Below are 18,707 nucleotides of genomic sequence, written 5' to 3' on the forward strand. Positions count from 1 at the left end.
CTGCCACAACTGTTCCGCGTTTATCCCGTGGACCAATAGGAAACGAGTATGACATTCCACCAATCACCTTACACATAGACCTGTGTCAACCAATCGCATTGCGTCCAGGCGAGCCATCAGGAAGTGTCCCACAGAAGAAAATCTTCTCCTCCCATCGACACTTTTTATTTTTTTGCACTTCTGGCTGTAAAGTCAGTTGTGTTTACAGTAGACATATTCGAATTATCATCTAAATTATGTGTCGTTTTCTTTTGGAGGAAGGGTTACGGTGAGTCGGGCTTGACCCCGAGCTCGCTTTCGCCGCCGGCTGGAAATCATGCTAATATCGGCTAGCTTTTTCAAGCTAATAATGCAACGAAATAAACAGCACTGAAAGAGTCAATAAGCAAGAAAGGGAATCACCAAAATGAGCCTACTGATCGAGCAGTCGAACAGGTATGTACATCTAATTAGAGTAAGTTCCAAGGACCTAGCTATGCAATGTGTAACAATGTATTTGTTTATTGCCATGTTCAATGTGCAAATATTTGAATAAGAGTCACCTGATGTCGTAATTGCCTGGCTGGATTATTTCTGTTAAAATGTCGTTGTTGTATCCATGTTTGTTGTGAAATAGTCGAAAATTGCGCATTTGCAGATTAGCGGGAAACAGTTGCGTCTGCAGTCAAATGACAGTCTCGTGGTTTCTTCAAATAGTCGCTCACCATTTGATGTTCCTTATTGGGGAATTCACTTTATTGTGAGCCCTTATTGTTGCGCAATATTGTCGTAGGCAGATGACGTGAATTTGCATTGAAACTGTCGACGCTGCACCCATTCATGCTTTTTCCTGGAAGTGATCATAATAGCGCAGACAACAATAATAATCTTACATAAGTGAGTCATAAAACCCCGCGTCTCAATTGCTCTATTGTACCTGCTCAAAGCTATAAAGCTATTTGTTATTAATTCATAACTCACTAACAGTATAGTTTACTGGCACAAAAGTCTCTTAATAAATACTTGTAACTGTTGGCAGACAAATTCCTGTTGGGCTCTTCAAAAACTTCATTGTTATCAATGAGCTTTGCTGAGAATAAAGTTGTCACTTTTTATTTAATTTAAAAAAAAATATATATATATATATATATATATATATATATATATATATATGAAAAAGTTGTAACCATAACCTCACTGGCTGAACTGTATTGGACCATGCAAGTTAGTTTATTTACAGTGACACCCTTAAATGTGGTGTGCCTTCATGTTCCAAAGAGTCAAACGTTAAATCTCCCTCTCATTTTCTTCATCTTCTGTCCCGTCCTTAGTTCTTCTGTGTTGCAATGAGGCGCTCCAGAGTTCAGCTCTGACCGCTACGGGCCATGAACTCCGTTTCCCCCAACGCGGTGCAGTACACTGGCGGCGTGATGCTCAATGAGTTAACGGAGAGCCGAAGGCCGCAGGCTCCGGCTCAGCAGGGCGGCTTTGGACTCAGACCTCCGCAGAGTCCGGATCCAAGCAAAGAAGCAAATGGAGAGCCCGAGGAGATAGATAAACTCAAAGCCAAATTAATGTCAGCATGGAACAACGTGAAATATGGTTTGTGGAAAATTTCATCTGATCTAAAGACAATTTATGTCCTTGTGAGACATCCTTGATGAAGAATAATGTTACATTTGCTGATTGTTTGGGTTTAGGTTGGACTGTGAAATCAAAGACCTCCTTCAATAAGATCTCACCGGTCACTGTCCTTGGACACGCCTATCTGCTCAACAGTGAAGGTAACCTGCGTCAATCATCCATCCATCCATTTTCCACACGGCTTATCCTGTTTAAGGTCGCAGTGGAACACGTGGAGTCCAAACCATACAACGATACATTCAAGTTAGCTATCCCATCTGACTTTGAGCCAGAGGCGTGACTGGTCACCAGCCAATCGCATAGCACATAAAGACAAACAATCTTTCACATTCACACGAACGGACAATTTAGGGTCGTCTTGATTTAACGGAAAACCTACAAGCATACAACACATGACTCAACTTGGGTGTGAATAAAATGTAATTGGGACGTCTCTGTGATTCGCTGAAAATGTTTGAAGGAATTCTGAATTACATAAGCCATTGTTTCATTTTGATTCAAGGTCTCTAAACGATTAATTGATTATCAAAAGTAACAATCTATTCATTTGGTAGAGTAGCTGTTGATGAATCAATTTATTTCTGAACCGCTTGAATGAGTAAAATATAAAAAGAGAATAGACATATTCTTGACCAAAATGTTCTTTCACTTCAAAAGTAGCATCACTGAGAAGTCTGAGCGTCTCATCAGACCAAAAATGGGAAAACTTGCTTCTGCTTTTCACATGGCCATCACACCACAAACACTCTCACTACCTTGTTCCCTCTTCACTCTTGTGTGTTTCAGACCAGGTGGAGCGTTTCCGCCTGGCTTTTGTGTCCCGGCTGTGGCTGACCTACAGACGGGAGTTCCCCCAGTTGGAGGGCTCCAGCTGGACCACCGACTGCGGCTGGGGCTGCATGCTGCGCAGCGGCCAGATGCTGCTGGCTCAGGGCCTGCTGGTCCATCTCATGCCCCAAGGTTTGGCTCTCCATCAATTTGCCTCACCGGCCACAACATTAGGTACACTTGCGCCATCTCGTGAGAGCTCATTTGAAAGCTCACTCAGCATCCTTATTTTTTTAAAGACGGAATATTGGATTTCATTAGATGTCCTGGTGTACCAAATGTTTTGACCAGAGAGTATACATCTGCTCTTCAAAGTGAAAAATGGAAGACTATTTGTGTTGCCTAGACTGGACTTGGCCAGATGCTCAGCAGTTAACAGACGTGGACTTTGAAGTGTTGCGAATAAACTCGCCGGTGCGCGTCGCCGGGGTGCCCATCCCGTCTTTCGGCTCCCCGCGAGGGTCCGGCACCCCTGAGAAGATGCCGCAAAGGGATCCGACGCCCAAGAGTAGTCAGAAGAAAAAGTTCGAAACTCCACGGGATCGACAAGCCGAGCCCATCCATCAGAAACTGCTCACCTGGTTCGGGGATCAACCGCCGACACCTTTTGGAGTGCACCAGCTGGTGGCAATAGGGAGGAGTTCGGGAAAGAAGGCCGGGGATTGGTACGGCCCGTCCATTGTGGCACACATACTGCGGTAAGGCTCAGCTGCTCCATGAAACTGTTCAGAAATTTGGATTCCAATATTTTCTTTTCTTTTTTTTCTTTTTTTTTAGGAAAGCTGTGGCTAATACAACTGTTCTACACAACCTGGCTGTGTATGTCGCTCAGGATTGTACAGGTGACACTTGCCACTTCAGTCTCATGTGGACATGTGATGCACATCCTTTCCCTTATCAAGTTTGTGTTTGGTTGTAGTGTACAAGGAGGACGTAGTGCATCTGTGTGAGCCACCACTCGGCCACAGTCCCCCAGAATCGGACAACCAAACCTGGAAGTCAGTCATCATCCTGGTGCCTGTCCGCCTGGGCGGGGAGGCCCTCAACCCGTCTTACATTGAATGTGTCAAGGTGGCGTTCTTTATGTTAACCTCTTATGGCGGGAAGTCTTTGAAAAGTTTTACATTCGAATTATTATTTTTTTATTTCCAGAACATCTTAAAGCTGGAATGTTGTATTGGAATCATTGGAGGCAAACCAAAGCACTCTCTCTACTTTGTTGGTTTCCAAGGTAAGACACTGCTTCTTCCCGTTGTTCTGTTTACAAAATAGATTTATGGGTGGCATTGTCATCAATATACTCCAGAAAAAAAAAAAAAAGATTCTCTTGAGATGTCACCAGTATGCACGGCGATGACGTGTGTCCTTTCTCGCCATTTGCCAGATGAGCAGCTGCTATATTTGGACCCTCACTACTGCCAACCAGTGGTGGACGTCACTCAAGTCAACTTTCCACTTGAGGTCAGTTTTGCAGCGTCACACTGCTTTCAAGCTGTGTGGATTTGGATTTCCTCTCTTCTGATCTCATCCAACTGCAACCAATGTGACTTTCACACTTGTTCCAAGTGTGACCGTTAAAGATAACATGTTTAATCATGTGGTTGATCTTCCCTCCCTCCCTTCATTTCTTTATCTAGTCCTTCCACTGTAGTTCTCCCAAAAAGATGCCCTTCACTCGAATGGATCCCAGCTGCACCATCGGCTTTTATGCCAGGAACAAGAAAGACTTTGAGTCTTTATGTTCTGCTGTCAGTTTGGTAAGTTTGAAGTGGATCTGCAGCCCCTTTGGTCCAAATTGGTGCAGCTGCCATTTATACGCCTGTCAGATAGAATTTGCCTAAGTGGAAGCTTCTAGAGCAACATTTATTTTCAACAGAAAGCGCCTTGAGCAATGCATCTTGTCTGAAGGTTGTAAATTTGCAGATGCTACCACACACAGAAGAACGCTCAACTGGTTTCAATGAAGCGCTCTGACCTGATCTTTTTTTTTTCCTGAGGGAAGAAAATGTGTGTTTTACTTTATTTACTCAAATATACCTGAGGCCACTATTTGAGGAAATACTTTGGATATTTTCCAACTGCGCAGGTAATCTTTGTCTCCAAATGACACTTGTGTGATGTTTTGTTTTCCCGTCAGGCCCTGTCATCGTCAACAGAGAGGTACCCCATCTTCACTTTCGTGGAGGGCGAGAGTCACGACTATGGCCTCGAGGCGCACAGCAGTAACCACACTGGCCCCGCGCCACACATCCTGCCCCCTGGCAAGGCAGCTCGAGTTAACAACAGACAAAACAGTGACGAGTTTGTCTTCCTGTGAGACCACGAGGCCATCTGTCTGTTTTATTGGAGCGACCTGACCCGGAAAAACAAACATGGGTTTTATAAGCTAACATTGGTCCATTTGCCGTTCATGACAGGCACGCCTGGACAAGAAGTCATTGGAAGAAAAAAAAAAAAACCAAAAACGGGCTGACAAGTCTCATAGTCTCAATGTCACATATCCTTGGTCAGGAGCAAGCTCTGCTGTTGTGTGTTGGTGTGTGTGTGTGTGTGTGTGTGTGTCTCCTTTAGATTTCTAATTCTTTGACTATTTATCGAGTGTATGAATGTGCGAGTGTGCATGTTAAGTTTGGACTTTTGGCAGGTATAAAAGTAATGATGTGTCAACACACTGAAGGTAAGACGTCTCAAAGCGCTGTACGTTCGTTCGTGTTTGTCTTGTACTCGCTAATCACAATAGTGCACTCGTGATCGCGTCGCATATCTGCCGCTCTTTTATTTCACGCAAGGGTTTCACACGATAACGGTGCTGATGGTAGAACACCTGATTTCATTTCACATTCTGGGTTTGTTTCCTCTGTGGTTGTTCTCTTGTCACTCTTCACAGGGACTGATCATGATCTAGTCTTTGACCGTATGTAAAGTTTATTACTACTGGAGGGTTGCACTACTACTGTGTTTATTTTCCTCATTAAACTAAACACACTGAAATCACGTCGCCTGTATATTATCTCTTTCTGCTGGTTCTCACCGGTGGCCTTTAAAAAAATAGTTTTGTTTAACAAAATTTCATGACATTAATAGACAATAAGATGTATGACAAAGCACCCCAAACGGAAGATTGTGTATTAAAGTTGTATTTTAGACATAAAAAGAGATTTGCTGTCTTGTTATAGATATATTTAGGTTTGTTCTTTATAGTATAGCTGCATTTTATTGACTGCTTGGTGTGATCTATTTTATATCTTGTGTCTGAAGTACATCACTCACTGCTGTCCCATAAGAAAAATTCCCTCATAAAGGAAAAAAATGCACATTTTGATTGATGCAGTTAAATTACATTGTCACACTATTAGAATTGGCCGACGGTGTAATGCAGTGCAGTTTATTGAGCGTTATTTTGAATTATTGAATCTTGTTAAATAGTTTGTTCATGTGGTTGTGATGCATTTTGATTGCAACATCACAAAATGTGGTAAATAGCTTCCATCTTGCGGGGTGTTTTTTTGTTTGAAAAGTCATTCAGTAATTATGATTTTATTAACAGAGTGGTCATGTGACATTTGCGTAGACACTGTGGCGTCAATTATAGTCGACAACAGGGCAAAATGGCAGCCTGTGATGGATAAAAAACATTTCTGTTGCGTTTATATTCCACAATCATTAGTGGGGCCAAACGCCACCTATTAATTTTTTATGTGGCTTCTGCTTTACCTGTGCGGTATTCATTGTACGTGTTGAGCGATGCTTCGACTGTCCACGCATGCGCATTTGATACAGCGGGGACTAGACATTCGGTCATAGGAGAGGAGCTGCGGCGGCGGTACCGGAGCAGGAGGAGGAGGCGGTGGATGTGGGGTCCTTCTGTGGAGGGGGGGGGCGGCGCTCGAGCCACGTCGGTGAAATAAAATCCTCATCGCTCGACTGCAAACACGGTGAGTGGATTCGTTTGCTGCGTGTCGCGTTGATGCGTCAAAATGTCATCCTCCCAAAATTCCACGCCAAAATCCATCACGGGTTGCCAGATGTGTCAGTGCAAGTGGATGAGTCGGACTTGCACAGTCCGCCATTGCCTCCTTTTTTTTGTTTAATACCCAACGCGGCCTTACATGATCCAAGTCTAACTGTGGGTGGACGGTGCAGCCGCAACTGTTAATGCGCACTGGGGATGATTTGGCGCAGCAACTTATTAAAGCGTTTGAACGGAATGTACGGTGGCCCTCTCTTTGCAGCATCATGTCTTTTTGCACATCCTGTCCCTTTCAGTTTTTATTGGTCCAATTAAATTAAGACCAGCGCGTCATTATTTCAGGATTTACATTATGTGCTGCCCGATGATTCAGTCTGTGCCTTGGCTCAGTAAAGATCAGGTAGCACAGCTCTATTCAGATGTTTTTTTTTCTTCAAGGTTTGCATTCATAGTGTAGCTTTCCTTCCAGATCCCCGCAGCAGGAGACCACCGCAATGTCCACCCCGGATCCCTCCATGGGAGGTAATCCCCGCCCGGGTCCGTCCCCCGGTCCAGGTCCCTCTCCCGGGGCAATGCTGGGCCCAAGCCCAGGACCTTCTCCAGGTTCTGCTCACAGCATGATGGGACCAAGTCCCGGTCCTCCTTCTTCTGGACTCTCCCAGCCGGGCCCATCTGGCTACAGCCAGGACAGCATGCACCCCCTGCACAAAGTAAGGACAGTCAAACTATATATTTTATATATATTTCTATATTTTATATATAAAAGCTCCCTGATGGAGGTAACATTAACAACAGTGCTTTTTCCTGATTGTCTTTTCAGCCCATGGAGAGTATGCATGACAAGAGCGTGAGCGAGGAGAGTCGTTTCAATCAAATGAAAGGACTGACAGTGAGGCCAGGCGGGCACACTGGTATGGGTCCCCCACCGAGTCCCCTGGACCAACACTCGCAAGGTTGGCAAATAAAACACTCCATTCTTACGTCATGAATTCCTGTTTTCCTGACACAAGTCCCTGGTGGCTTCCAGGTTATCACTCTCCATTAGGTGGTTCAGATCATTCAAGTCCAGTCCCTTCTAACGGTCCTCCATCTGGACCTCTACTTCCATCCTCCTCCTCATCTTCCTCTTCAATTGGCCCCGGCTCGGCCCCTACGCCTTTAGAAGGCCCTGGTGGCGATCAGCACTCCCTGGGCCCCGCCAACCGACCCGGAACACTTGGCGGTTCAGGGCCAGGGCCAAGCCCCGGACCGAGCCTCGGCGCCACTGTCCCCACCCTCGTGTCAGGCCTTGAATCCGGTGGCCTTTCTGGACCCGGTGGCCCCACTCCTTTCAACCAGAGCCAGCTGCACCAACTCAGAGCTCAGATCATGGCCTATAAGATGCTGGCCCGAGGTCAGCCCCTGCCGGACCACCTCCAGATGGCCGTCCAAGGGAAAAGGCCTATGCCTGGTATGCAGCAGCCTATGACGAGCTTAACCCCAGGAGCTGGGCCTCCAGGACCAATGAGTTCAGGCTACAGTCGTGCTCACGGTGAGCACCGCATTTTGTCTTCGTTAACCTCTCCCGGGATTTTCTGCTGCTGATGATCTTTTGTGACAATACATTAACACAAAAAAATTCCCTCCTAGGTATGATGGGCCCCAATATGCCTCCACCAGGTCCATCAGGCCCAGCAGTAGGAATGCAAGGACAAAACCACAATGGACCTCCCAAGTCCTGGCCTGAAGGTCTGTGGCTTCAATTGCATTACATTTTGGTTATGTGGAAAAAATCAGCGCCCACCTCTTGATTTACTTCAGGCCCGTTGGTGAATGCAGCAGCACCGTCCAACGCTCCCCAAAAGCTGATCCCGCCTCAGCCCACGGGACGACCCTCCCCTGCCCCTCCCTCGGTGCCCCCCGCGGCCTCCCCCGTCATGCCTCCGCAGACGCAGTCTCCAGGGCAGCCGGCGCAGCCTCCTCCCATGATGCCTTACCACAGCAAGCAGAGCCGCATCACCCCCATCCAGAAGCCCTGCGGCCTAGACCCTGTGGAGATCCTGCAGGAGAGGGAGTACAGGTACCAGAAACTAGTTCCGTTAATGAGCAAAACGAGTCACGATAACTCAATTGCACGCTGCAGGTTGCAGGCTCGCATCACGCATCGCATCGCCGAGCTGGAGAACCTGCCAGGCTCTCTCGCCGGAGATTTACGTACCAAAGCAACTATAGAACTCAAAGCGCTACGACTGCTTAACTTCCAGAGACAGGTGAGCGCCGCGGCAGGCAAAACCCGTAAGAAGATTTGACGTGTTTTTACGGTTCTTGGTTGGATCCAGCTGCGACAGGAGGTGGTGGTGTGCATGCGCCGTGACACGGCTCTGGAAACGGCGCTGGATGCCAAGGCCTACAAACGCAGCAAACGCCAAAGCCTGAGGGAGGCTCGCATCACAGAGAAACTGGAGAAACAGCAGAAGATCGAACAAGAGCGCAAGCGCAGACAGAAGCATCAGGTGGGCACCATGGAAAACCACTTGCCGGGCAAACCATTAGGAACACCTTCACCTAATATTATGAGGATTATAAATGATTTGAAGAATAGACCTTTTTGTATCACTCACCATATCATTGCAGGAGTATCTCAACAGTATCCTTCAACATGCCAAAGACTTCAAAGAGTATCATCGGTCCATCACGGGCAAAACCCAAAAGCTGACCAAAGCTGTGGCTACCTATCACGCCAACACCGAGAGGGAGCAGAAGAAAGAAAACGAGCGCATCGAGAAAGAGCGAATGAGGAGACTCATGGTAACATGCGACCGACGCTCGCTTCTTCCAGCGCACTCCCCTTTACACCATTCTACCCACTCAGGCCGAAGACGAGGAGGGCTACCGTAAACTGATCGACCAAAAGAAAGATAAGCGTCTGGCCTACCTTCTGCAGCAGACCGACGAATACGTCGCCAACCTCACCGAGCTGGTCCGCGCGCACAAGGCCGCGCAGGCCCTCAAGGAGAAGAAGAAGAAGAAGAAAAAGAAGAAGAAGAAGGTATGGTGCTGATGATGTAAGATGGGCTAAATGTTTAAAAGAGTTCAAAAATTGTAAATTACTTGCCCTGTTTAGTTGGAGAGTCCAGAAGGACAGACTCCAGCTTTGGGGCCTGATGGAGAGGTGAGATGTTCTTTCCATTTTTTTTTTATGTCAGTGATTTCTATTGCCAATGTAAATCCTGATCTCTCCTCCTCCGCAGCCTCTGGATGAGACAAGTCAGATGAGTGACCTGCCCGTGAAGGTCATCCACGTGGACAGTGGCAATATCTTGACCGGGGTGGATGCTCCGAAGGCGGGGCAACTGGAAACGTGGCTGGAGATGAACCCTGGGTGAGAAGATTTTTTTTTTTTTTTTAAAGTCATGCTGGTATATTTATGATATAAAATATTCATGTTTGGGGGAAACAATGCAAAACTGTAATATTTTGAGAAATAAATACAAAGAGTTTTATTTTTAAATAAACAACCAAACACTGGCAAATGGAAGGTCCTGGACTTTTTTTTTTTTTTATAAGGTATGAGGTGGCCCCACGCTCTGATAGTGAAGACAGTGAAGATGAAGAGGAGGAAGAAGTGGGTGTTTGTTTATTTACTGTACCTGCCACAGTTAAACTTTTTGTTTTATTTAGTTACACTTTTTTAAATTTGATTTTACTGTACCTGCTGTGTGGCAGGAAGATGAAGAGGAGCATCAGCCTTCAACTGCACCGACAGAAGAAAAAAAGAAGATCAGTGACCCTGACTGTGAGGACGTGTCGGAAGTGGACGTGAGGCACATTATAGAGTGAGTGAACAAAATTCTGATCGTTCCTATGCGATTCACTCATTCATTCCCATTGACAACTATAGACGTCAAAGATTCAACTGAGCTGCCAGTGAATGAGTTGCGCTCAATTAGCATTTACTCTGTAGGAACGCTAAACAGGATGTGGATGATGAGTACAGTGGAGCGGCGTTTGCCCGGGGACTTCAGTCTTACTACGCCGTGGCTCATGCCGTCACTGAGAAGGTGGAAAAGCAGTCCACCTTATTGATAAACGGACAACTCAAACAATATCAGGTAAATAAACACGTCACGTGACGGAAGTGTGGGATTGAAACCAAATTTACGTTTCCGATCCTGGCTGTCAGATTAAAGGTTTGGAGTGGCTGGTGTCGCTGTATAATAACAACCTGAACGGCATCCTGGCTGATGAAATGGGCCTGGGCAAAACCATCCAGACCATCGCGCTCATCACGTACCTCATGGAGCACAAGCGGCTCAACGGACCCTACCTCATCATCGTGCCCCTCTCGTGAGCTAACAAATCTCCATTGAGAATTGATTTCAACGTGATGTTTCAACATTCTGTCTGACCACCAGGACTCTTTCAAACTGGGTTTATGAGTTTGACAAGTGGGCACCCACAGTTGTTAAAGTGTCCTATAAGGTAAGATTTTGTGTGTTTGTGTTAGGCCTTTATCTGGCACTTTTAGTAATTTTTTTTAAACATTTTATACAATTCAAATAGTATAACATTGAAATACAGAAGCGCAGTAGTGTTCGTTAAAAACGTGAAGGATTTTATTCCGAAAAAGACATTGTAACGTTATGCACAGTTTGAATACACTGGCAGAGCTAGAGGGGGGGGCACAGGGGCACTGCCTCCCCAAAATATGCTTGGACCACCCAGGCACGAGGCCAGATAAGTGACACTTTTTCTGAACGATGTCCTTCTTTTAGGGTTCTCCAGCTGCCAGAAGAGCTTTTGTCCCTCAGTTACGCAGTGGCAAGTTTAATGTCCTCCTCACCACCTACGAGTACATCATCAAGGACAAGCAAGTGCTAGCTAAGGTGGGCTTTGCGAGCACCCAAACGTAATATTGTTTAGCAAATAATGTGACCTAGCTAAAAGTTTTGTTGCTCTTCTCAGCACAGCATGCGAACCCAGCCGAGCTGTCCTAGAAGATCCTCCCATTTTGTTTTTTTAATCATCACAGATTTGCTTAAATCACCAGGGACTCTTTTTTTTCAGTTCCCCTCCTTTTGTCAACCTCCCGCAGATCCGTTGGAAGTACATGATCGTGGACGAGGGCCATCGCATGAAGAACCACCACTGTAAGCTGACCCAGGTGCTGAACACGCACTACCTGGCACCCAGGCGGGTTCTTCTGACCGGCACGCCGCTGCAGAACAAGCTCCCTGAATTGTGGGCACTACTCAACTTCCTCCTGCCCACCATCTTCAAGAGTTGCAACACTTTCGAGCAGTGGTTCAATGCACCTTTTGCGATGACCGGAGAGAAGGTGAAACTAGTTGTGTAAAAATGTCAGGTTTAAAAATATCAAAATAACGTTCACTTTCTACATTCATCCTTCCCTGCAGGTGGATCTCAATGAAGAGGAGACCATCTTGATCATCCGTCGTCTTCACAAAGTGCTCCGCCCCTTCTTGCTGCGCAGGTTGAAGAAGGAAGTAGAGGCCCAGCTTCCAGAGAAGGCATGACTAATCTCTTTTTGCAATCTACAGACCTGTGTACTTGAGGTTTTGAATCTTGTGCACATCCCTGTAGGTGGAGTACGTGATCAAGTGTGACATGTCGTCTCTCCAGCGAGTGCTCTACAGGCACATGCAGGCGAAGGGCGTTCTGCTGACTGATGGTTCTGAAAAAGACAAGAAGGTAGAGTAGATACACAAGTTTTGAGAGTCCCCTAAAAGCGAGAGGCTTTGTTTCCAAACTGTCGACACTAATGTATTTATAAATTTGAATGTTGTTTTTTTATTTTGTGTGATCAGGGCAAAGGAGGCACCAAAACGTTGATGAACACAATCATGCAGCTGAGGAAGATCTGTAACCATCCATACATGTTCCAGCAGATTGAGGTATGTTGGATTTGTTTACCAATGATGTATTACAAAAGAGTGTTAGGATGGATTTTTATTAGTCACAGAAAAAATATGAGTTATTATCAGAATGTTGTTGCGAAACCTATTTCAAGACAAAAAATTAAAACATTTTCACGACTTATTTCTTTGTCACATAATGACTGTTTTTGCAGGAATCATTCTCCGAACATTTAGGTTTCTCTGGTGGTATAGTCCAGGGGTAAGTTCTCATGACGGCTCCCATACAAACGTCATGCCTTCGATATCATGTAATCTCAGCGTCTCTTTTTTTCAGTCCCGATTTGTATCGCGCTTCGGGAAAATTTGAAGTGTTGGATCGGATCCTCCCCAAATTGCGAGTCACAAACCATAAAGTGCTGCTCTTCTGTCAGATGACCTCACTCATGACCATCATGGAGGACTACTTTGCCTACCGCAGCTTCAAGTATCTGCGTTTGGATGGTAAAAAAATTAAAAAATCTCTCTAATGACTTGTGGGATATTTTTTTAGACTTTCCATGGGAATTAATCAGAACGAATGGGAATTAACTGTCGTCCTGGCAGGCACCACAAAGGCCGAAGACAGAGGAATGTTACTGAAGACCTTCAACGATATAGAGTCGGAATATTTTATCTTCCTCCTGAGCACTCGAGCAGGAGGCCTCGGCCTCAACCTGCAGTCTGCCGACACCGTCATCATCTTTGACTCGGACTGGAACCCGCATCAGGTTCCACATTATTATTTCTTCTTCTTGTGTTTATTTTCTTTACTAGATTTAATCCAACGTCCTGAAAATGTCTGATGCTGAGGCGCTAACATCTGTAACTGTCATACAAGTGTACAAAAAAGTTAACCACTGTTCTAAAAGTAACTTGGACAAGTAAAAACATATCTGGTTAATATGGAACGAGTCTCTGTTTCCAAATAAAAATGTAATATTCATGTGAGGTTTGAATAAAAACTTTTTTTTGCAGGACCTGCAAGCCCAGGACAGAGCTCACCGCATAGGGCAACAAAACGAGGTGCGCGTGCTGCGCCTGTGCACAGTCAACAGCGTGGAGGAGAAAATTTTAGCCGCCGCCAAGTACAAACTCAACGTAGACCAAAAGGTGATCCAGGCCGGAATGTTCGACCAGAAGTCGTCCAGCCACGAGCGCAGGGCCTTCCTGCAGGCCATCCTGGAGCACGAGGAGCAAGACGAGGTCTGGGGACAAGAAGTGTGTCTACGGATTAATGTGTGTGCGTGCACCAACAACACAGCAGTTTTTGGGGGGCCGGGGTTTCTAAAAAAGGTTTACCTTGCTTATGCTCTGTTCGCAAATGTGCATCTGCTGCATTCAGGAGGAGGACGAGGTCCCTGATGACGAGACGGTCAATCAGATGATCGCCAGGAGCGAGGAAGAGTTTGATCAGTTCATGGTTAGTGGTAGAGCAAACACCAGCAAAAAAAAAACCACGACACATGATAATGGTCAATTAGAGAAACGTGAGTCACGGCGCAACAGAAGAATACATGCTGAGGTCGTGAAATTGTGTGGGGTCTTGTTCTCTGGCAGCGCATGGACTTGGACCGCCGGCGCGAAGACGCCCGCAACCCTCGTCGCAAACCTCGTCTAATGGAGGAGGACGAGCTGCCGACCTGGATCATGAAGGACGACGCTGAGGTGGAGCGGCTCACCTGCGAGGAGGAGGAGGAGAAAATGTTCGGACGAGGCTCTCGCCAGAGGAAAGAGGTGGACTACAGCGACTCGCTCACTGAGAAGCAGTGGCTCAAGGTAATTGGAGGAAAAGGGGCGGGGAAAAAGAAGGGAAGACAGCAAGGCGAAGGGTCGACTGACTCTCGGTTTTCCCTCCCGAGCAGGCCATCGAGGAGGGCACCTTGGAGGAGGTGGAGGAGGAGGTGCGGCACAAGAAGACCACTCGGAAGAGGAAGCGAGATCGAGACCTGGACCTCCCCGTGCCCTCGTGCTCCTCGGGGGGGAGAGGACGTGGGGACAAAGACGAAGATGCAAAGAGGCAGCGAAAAAGGGGAAGACCGCCTGTTGAGAAGATATCCCCCAATCCTCCTTCCCTCACCAAGAAGATGAAGAAGATCATTGATGCCGTCATCAGATACAAAGAAGGGTAGAAAGGTTTACTGATTTTGTTCCAAACACAGTCAGAAATGAAAAATTTGACAGCTTGGCCCTTTGCCAAAAATAATTTAATGCTGCATTAATAATATTATTACTATTAGTTTTTAAATAGATTTAAAATAAAAATCACTATTTGTAAATTTATACATTTATTTTCTGTGATAGATTATTCTTATGATGTTGATTTTAATTTATATGCTGTTTTTTTATTGGTTTATGAGTTATTTTATTTTTGTGTCGTAGAATCGTGGCATTTGCACGAGGGTGTGTAGACTTTTAATATCCACTTGTTCCTCAGAGTATGACGCAATACACTAAATACTAAATACTGTTCGACAGCCCCAAATCAATATTAATCTGAATCTGTTCCTCAACATCTATGAGTCTGACCTTTCACCTTGGTGATGACACTTACTGTAGCACGAGTGGACGTCAGCTCAGCGAGGTCTTCATCCAGCTGCCTTCTCGCAAAGAGCTGCCTGAATACTACGAGCTGATCCGCAAGCCGGTGGACTTCAGGAAGATCAAAGTAACGTCACAGTACAGCTTTCACTTTTTCTCAAAGTTCCCTTATTTATTAAAAAATAAAAGTGACATTCTTCTAGGAGAGGATTCGAGGTCACCGCTATCGCAGTCTTGGCGACCTGGAGAGAGACGTCATGCTGCTTTTCCAGAATGCTCAAACCTTCAACCTGGAGGGATCCCTGGTGAAGAGCATTTGCGAGACCTCCTCTTTAAAAACAATGATGATGACGTTTCCCTGCCATGTGATGCGAGCAGATATACGAGGACTCCATCGTGCTGCAGTCGGTCTTCACCAGTCTGAGGCAGAAGATCGAGAAGGAGGAGGAGAGCGAAGGAGATGACAGCGAGGAAGAGGAGGACGAGCAGGATGATGAATCCGAATCAGAATGTAAGTTTTTCCTTCTCCTGTATTCCTTCATCTCTATGCCTCTCATTTAAACCTTGTCTTGCGTATGTTCAGCCCGTTCAGTCAAGGTCAAGATCCGACTGGGCAAGAAGGAGCGAGGTGGGGATCGTGGAAAGGGACGCAGCAGAAGATCGGGACGCACTCGAGCCAAACCTGTGGTTAGTGACGATGACTCGGATGAAGAACAAGAAGAGGTAATTCATCGTTTGTGTCTATGTGGATATCAGTCCACAAATGGTGCTGCAACACATGTAGACTGTATATTCTTCCAGCTTTTATAATGTATATTAACTGTAGTTCAATCTAAAATTAATTCCAAGAAAAACTTCAAATTGAGACTGAAATTTCTGCCTGTGTGTGTATTTGGTAGGAACACTCGCTCAGTGCCACTGATGAAGAATCCTAAATGGTACCGTGATGTAAGAATGTAAACGAGAGGTGTGGTAGGAAGGAATATTCTGTCTGCTTTCATCGGTACATAAAGCCTCCATTCAAATTTTAAGATTGAGATAAAACTGAAGGTTTAAATTCACATGTTCAGTCAATGACTTGGGTATGTGTGTGTCGCTTTATCTGCAATAGCCTACATTTATTAGTTCGGTGATAAGAGTAGTAATTCATAATATGCACTAAATTGCATTTTCATTAAATACAAATACAGTAATTGACAAAATGGGAAACGTTACAGAGATTGGCAACTTGACTTTGCATCAGTCTTGCTCGTTAGCGGTTGACGCTAACCTTAGTTCCCACGACCGCTACAACATATTTTGTGTTTAGGCCCAAAGTGCTTTGGGGATAAGCGACATTTTTGTTTTGCACAATTTGCACAAACCCATACTCTTATCCACACTTCCATCAGGCACTTTTCTCAAATTAAACTTTGCGCCATGTTGGGTTTTACTTGGAATGTGGAATGGAAAATTACAATTAAATGTGAGTGTATTTTCTTACTGTGATTAATTCATTTAAATCAACACATAATTCCGGCCCATGTATGTTATAATATGAGCGGCCTTCAACTTGATTTTGTCCTATGGGCACTTTATTTTGAGTAATTATAAAATGGTTATTTACACATAATACAAAAAAGAGTGAGGAGTCAAACTCTTCCACTTTGCTGCCTGACTTGCCAAATAATGAGACTACACATACTGCAAAAAGTTTTTGCTTTCACAGTCTGCTGACTTCAAACTAATAATTAATAACGGTGGTCAAAATAGTGTGTACTAATTTTGTAAAACTTCTGATAGAATCACTTTTTGAGCAACCCTTTCCAAAAAACATCTTAGATGTTAGTCACGGAAGACAACAAGGGAAACACAATCCAACATGCCACAAAATGCAAAAAAAAAATTCCAGAGTCCTAAATGGAACAATCCCATGTCTATTAAATATATTTACATGCAATTAGTGCTGTAAAGGTTTAATATGTGCCTAAAGTTACAAAAATGACCCTATCCCACCTATTGAATTCAGAGAACTACTAAATCCAGTTTAAAAATAATACTGAATGTACACAGAAAATATTTTCAAACTGCCAAAAATCAACCGCCTTCTTCAACTTGTGGTCACGACCGAGTCAAATAGTCAGATGTTCCAAAAACAACGTGTATGTTTGTGTACGCTGATGTTTGGGTTGGACATTGAGAGGTGACCGACAACATGAGTGAACGTTTGCGAAGGCGGCGGCGCTTCACGTTTGTGTATGTTTGCATCATAACAGCCCGGATGCTGCTGCTAGCATGTCTCGTAGCACTTCAAACTTTATCGAGCGCTCTGAAGTTTCGATCTCGTACTGTATCTTTAATTGCTTCCTAATGGTTTCTGGATGTGGTGACTTTAGGTTGCCAAAACTCATCTATATACTTTTGCTGTTATTATTATTTTTTTTTCTTTTTTCAAGACAAAGGACCAGAGGGACTTTGGCTCCTCTCTGCTTGTGAAGGCCTCATGGCCGGACGGTGTTGGATATTCTGTATATGTATGATTTGTTTTGGTGGCTCTCTTTGGAGAATTGTACTGTACTGTAATTTTATTATGATGGTAGCTAGTCAAGAACATGCAACCAAAGCATCAACACTTTTGTCTGTGCTGTGTTGTGTCGTTGTCAATGGAAAGAACATTGTAACAATAAATTTAGCGTGAACGTGTTTGTTGAAATTTGCGTGATGGATATCCGTCTATTTTCTTATATTTATATTTTTATATATTCAGCACTCTTCATAAATCAGATCCACATATTCTGTAAATAAAAAAGAATATAAAACTAAAATCTTTTAATCAATTGAATGCAATGCTATCTGACAGGTGCAATTACTCTATTTGTCCACAAGACGGCGCCTTAACATAAATTGAACCGATCAAGCTGCGTAGACAGCAGGCACAGTTGTGTCTGAAGCTTCTCCATCTTTTAAATTCAGCTTTGCATAAAAGGCAAAACGTGCAAGATATTATTTTTATTCTTGCCAAACTTTACAGTCACATAAACTCAAATGATAAATAAGCGTCCATGCAATTGGAGCGGACTTTAAGGACCGTGTCCGTCATGGGCCCTTGGACTCATCGCGCATCGGCACACACACGTTGGCAGGGCTTAGGCGAGGTGGGTGGTTGGTTGAGGTCGTGTCCAAATATGTAATCCAGCAGGTTTTTCCCCATTCTAGGAATACTTCCCAGGAGTGAGTCGTGTGTCCCTGCCCTTCTCATATAAGTCCTTTATTGGGCAATTCCGTCAGGTAAACCACGCCCACTAAAAGCCGTTCGTCACTGCAGCGTCACCCACGCTCATACAATTTTAATTGTTGGCTGCAAATCAACTCTTATTGCAAAAGAGATGTCTGTGAGTTACTATCAGGGTAATGTTTTTTTTCTTTTTTATTGTAACAAATTCGAGGAATAGCTGCAGAAGGAAATGATTTGCAACATCCTACCAATCCAAGGTGTTGTTCAATAAATTGCAAATGTCTATCAGTTCTTTTGCCAAGGTGTCTTGCTACGTGTAGAGGATATAGTCATGGCCACAAATTTTGTAATTGCATGTTGGAGTCATCATAATATATAAACCCTCAAATTTCTCATCTTCATAGTATTCGTGCGTTTGTGTGCGTGAGTTAATGGATGACTCACTTTCAATTTCTACCCATTTTCGTTCCAACTTTAACAATGACAAAAACAAACTACTTTTTAATTTATCATAATGAGTGACGGGAAGTGCCCGCAACAAGGTTGCCAATGCCAACTCATTTCCTCCGCCTCCACGGTGTCTGATTTCAAACATCACGCCACTGCTGTAGATCCGCCCTCTCGGTCGTCCTGGTTC

At 44.7% G+C, this 18,707-nt stretch overlaps 2 protein-coding genes across 4 annotated transcripts; both read left to right on the plus strand.

Annotated features, from left to right (window-relative positions):
* Positions 1–98: 98 nt before the first annotated feature.
* Positions 99–5,445, plus strand: atg4da (autophagy related 4D, cysteine peptidase a). The gene is made up of 11 exons (XM_088372753.1): positions 99–435; positions 1,311–1,581; positions 1,680–1,763; positions 2,410–2,583; positions 2,798–3,149; positions 3,229–3,293; positions 3,371–3,522; positions 3,604–3,682; positions 3,836–3,912; positions 4,089–4,208; positions 4,589–5,445. Exons 2-11 carry the CDS (start codon positions 1,365–1,367, stop codon positions 4,766–4,768), a joined length of 1,500 nt encoding a protein of 499 aa, XP_088228879.1. The 5' UTR covers positions 99–435; positions 1,311–1,364; the 3' UTR covers positions 4,769–5,445.
* Positions 5,446–5,598: 153 nt separating this feature from the next.
* On the plus strand, positions 5,599–17,538 carry smarca4b (SWI/SNF related BAF chromatin remodeling complex subunit ATPase 4b). 3 transcript variants are annotated; one of them, XM_088372750.1, is made up of 34 exons: positions 5,599–6,386; positions 6,891–7,131; positions 7,242–7,374; positions 7,449–7,952; positions 8,051–8,149; positions 8,222–8,480; positions 8,544–8,670; positions 8,740–8,913; positions 9,035–9,208; positions 9,273–9,449; positions 9,525–9,572; positions 9,652–9,782; positions 9,968–10,025; positions 10,127–10,236; positions 10,365–10,512; positions 10,584–10,747; positions 10,816–10,882; positions 11,176–11,286; positions 11,496–11,738; positions 11,818–11,931; positions 12,005–12,112; positions 12,229–12,315; positions 12,492–12,538; positions 12,614–12,780; positions 12,883–13,046; positions 13,294–13,554; positions 13,661–13,738; positions 13,876–14,094; positions 14,178–14,443; positions 14,875–14,983; positions 15,060–15,161; positions 15,235–15,367; positions 15,440–15,579; positions 15,756–17,538. In XM_088372750.1, exons 2-34 carry the CDS (start codon positions 6,916–6,918, stop codon positions 15,789–15,791), a joined length of 4,974 nt encoding a protein of 1,657 aa, XP_088228876.1. In that variant the 5' UTR covers positions 5,599–6,386; positions 6,891–6,915; the 3' UTR covers positions 15,792–17,538. The 3 variants fall into 3 exon arrangements, with proteins under 3 accessions (XP_088228876.1, XP_088228877.1, XP_088228878.1); XM_088372751.1 differs by having other exon boundaries at positions 14,181–14,443; XM_088372752.1 differs by having other exon boundaries at positions 8,240–8,480.
* Positions 17,539–18,707: the final 1,169 nt, after the last annotated feature.

The sequence above is a fragment of the Syngnathus floridae genome, chromosome 4 (assembly GCF_059516105.1).
Source record: "Syngnathus floridae isolate MCC-2025c chromosome 4, RoL_Sflo_1.0, whole genome shotgun sequence".
Lineage (NCBI taxonomy): Eukaryota > Metazoa > Chordata > Actinopteri > Syngnathiformes > Syngnathidae > Syngnathus > Syngnathus floridae.

Bases quoted from the DNA above. Each gene is read 5' to 3' on its own strand.
- smarca4b (XM_088372750.1), top strand. From the start codon at position 6,916: ATGTCCACCCCGGATCCCTCCATGGGAGGTAATCCCCGCCCGGGTCCG. The intron at 8,914-9,034 runs GTGGGCACCATG...ATATCATTGCAG, and splicing joins AGCGCAGACAGAAGCATCAG to GAGTATCTCAACAGTATCCT. The intron at 10,237-10,364 runs GTGAGTGAACAA...TTTACTCTGTAG, and splicing joins GACGTGAGGCACATTATAGA to GAACGCTAAACAGGATGTGG.
- atg4da (XM_088372753.1), top strand. From the start codon at position 1,365: ATGAACTCCGTTTCCCCCAACGCGGTGCAGTACACTGGCGGCGTGATG. The intron at 3,523-3,603 runs GTGGCGTTCTTT...TTTTATTTCCAG, and splicing joins CTTACATTGAATGTGTCAAG to AACATCTTAAAGCTGGAATG. The intron at 4,209-4,588 runs GTAAGTTTGAAG...TTTTCCCGTCAG, and splicing joins TATGTTCTGCTGTCAGTTTG to GCCCTGTCATCGTCAACAGA.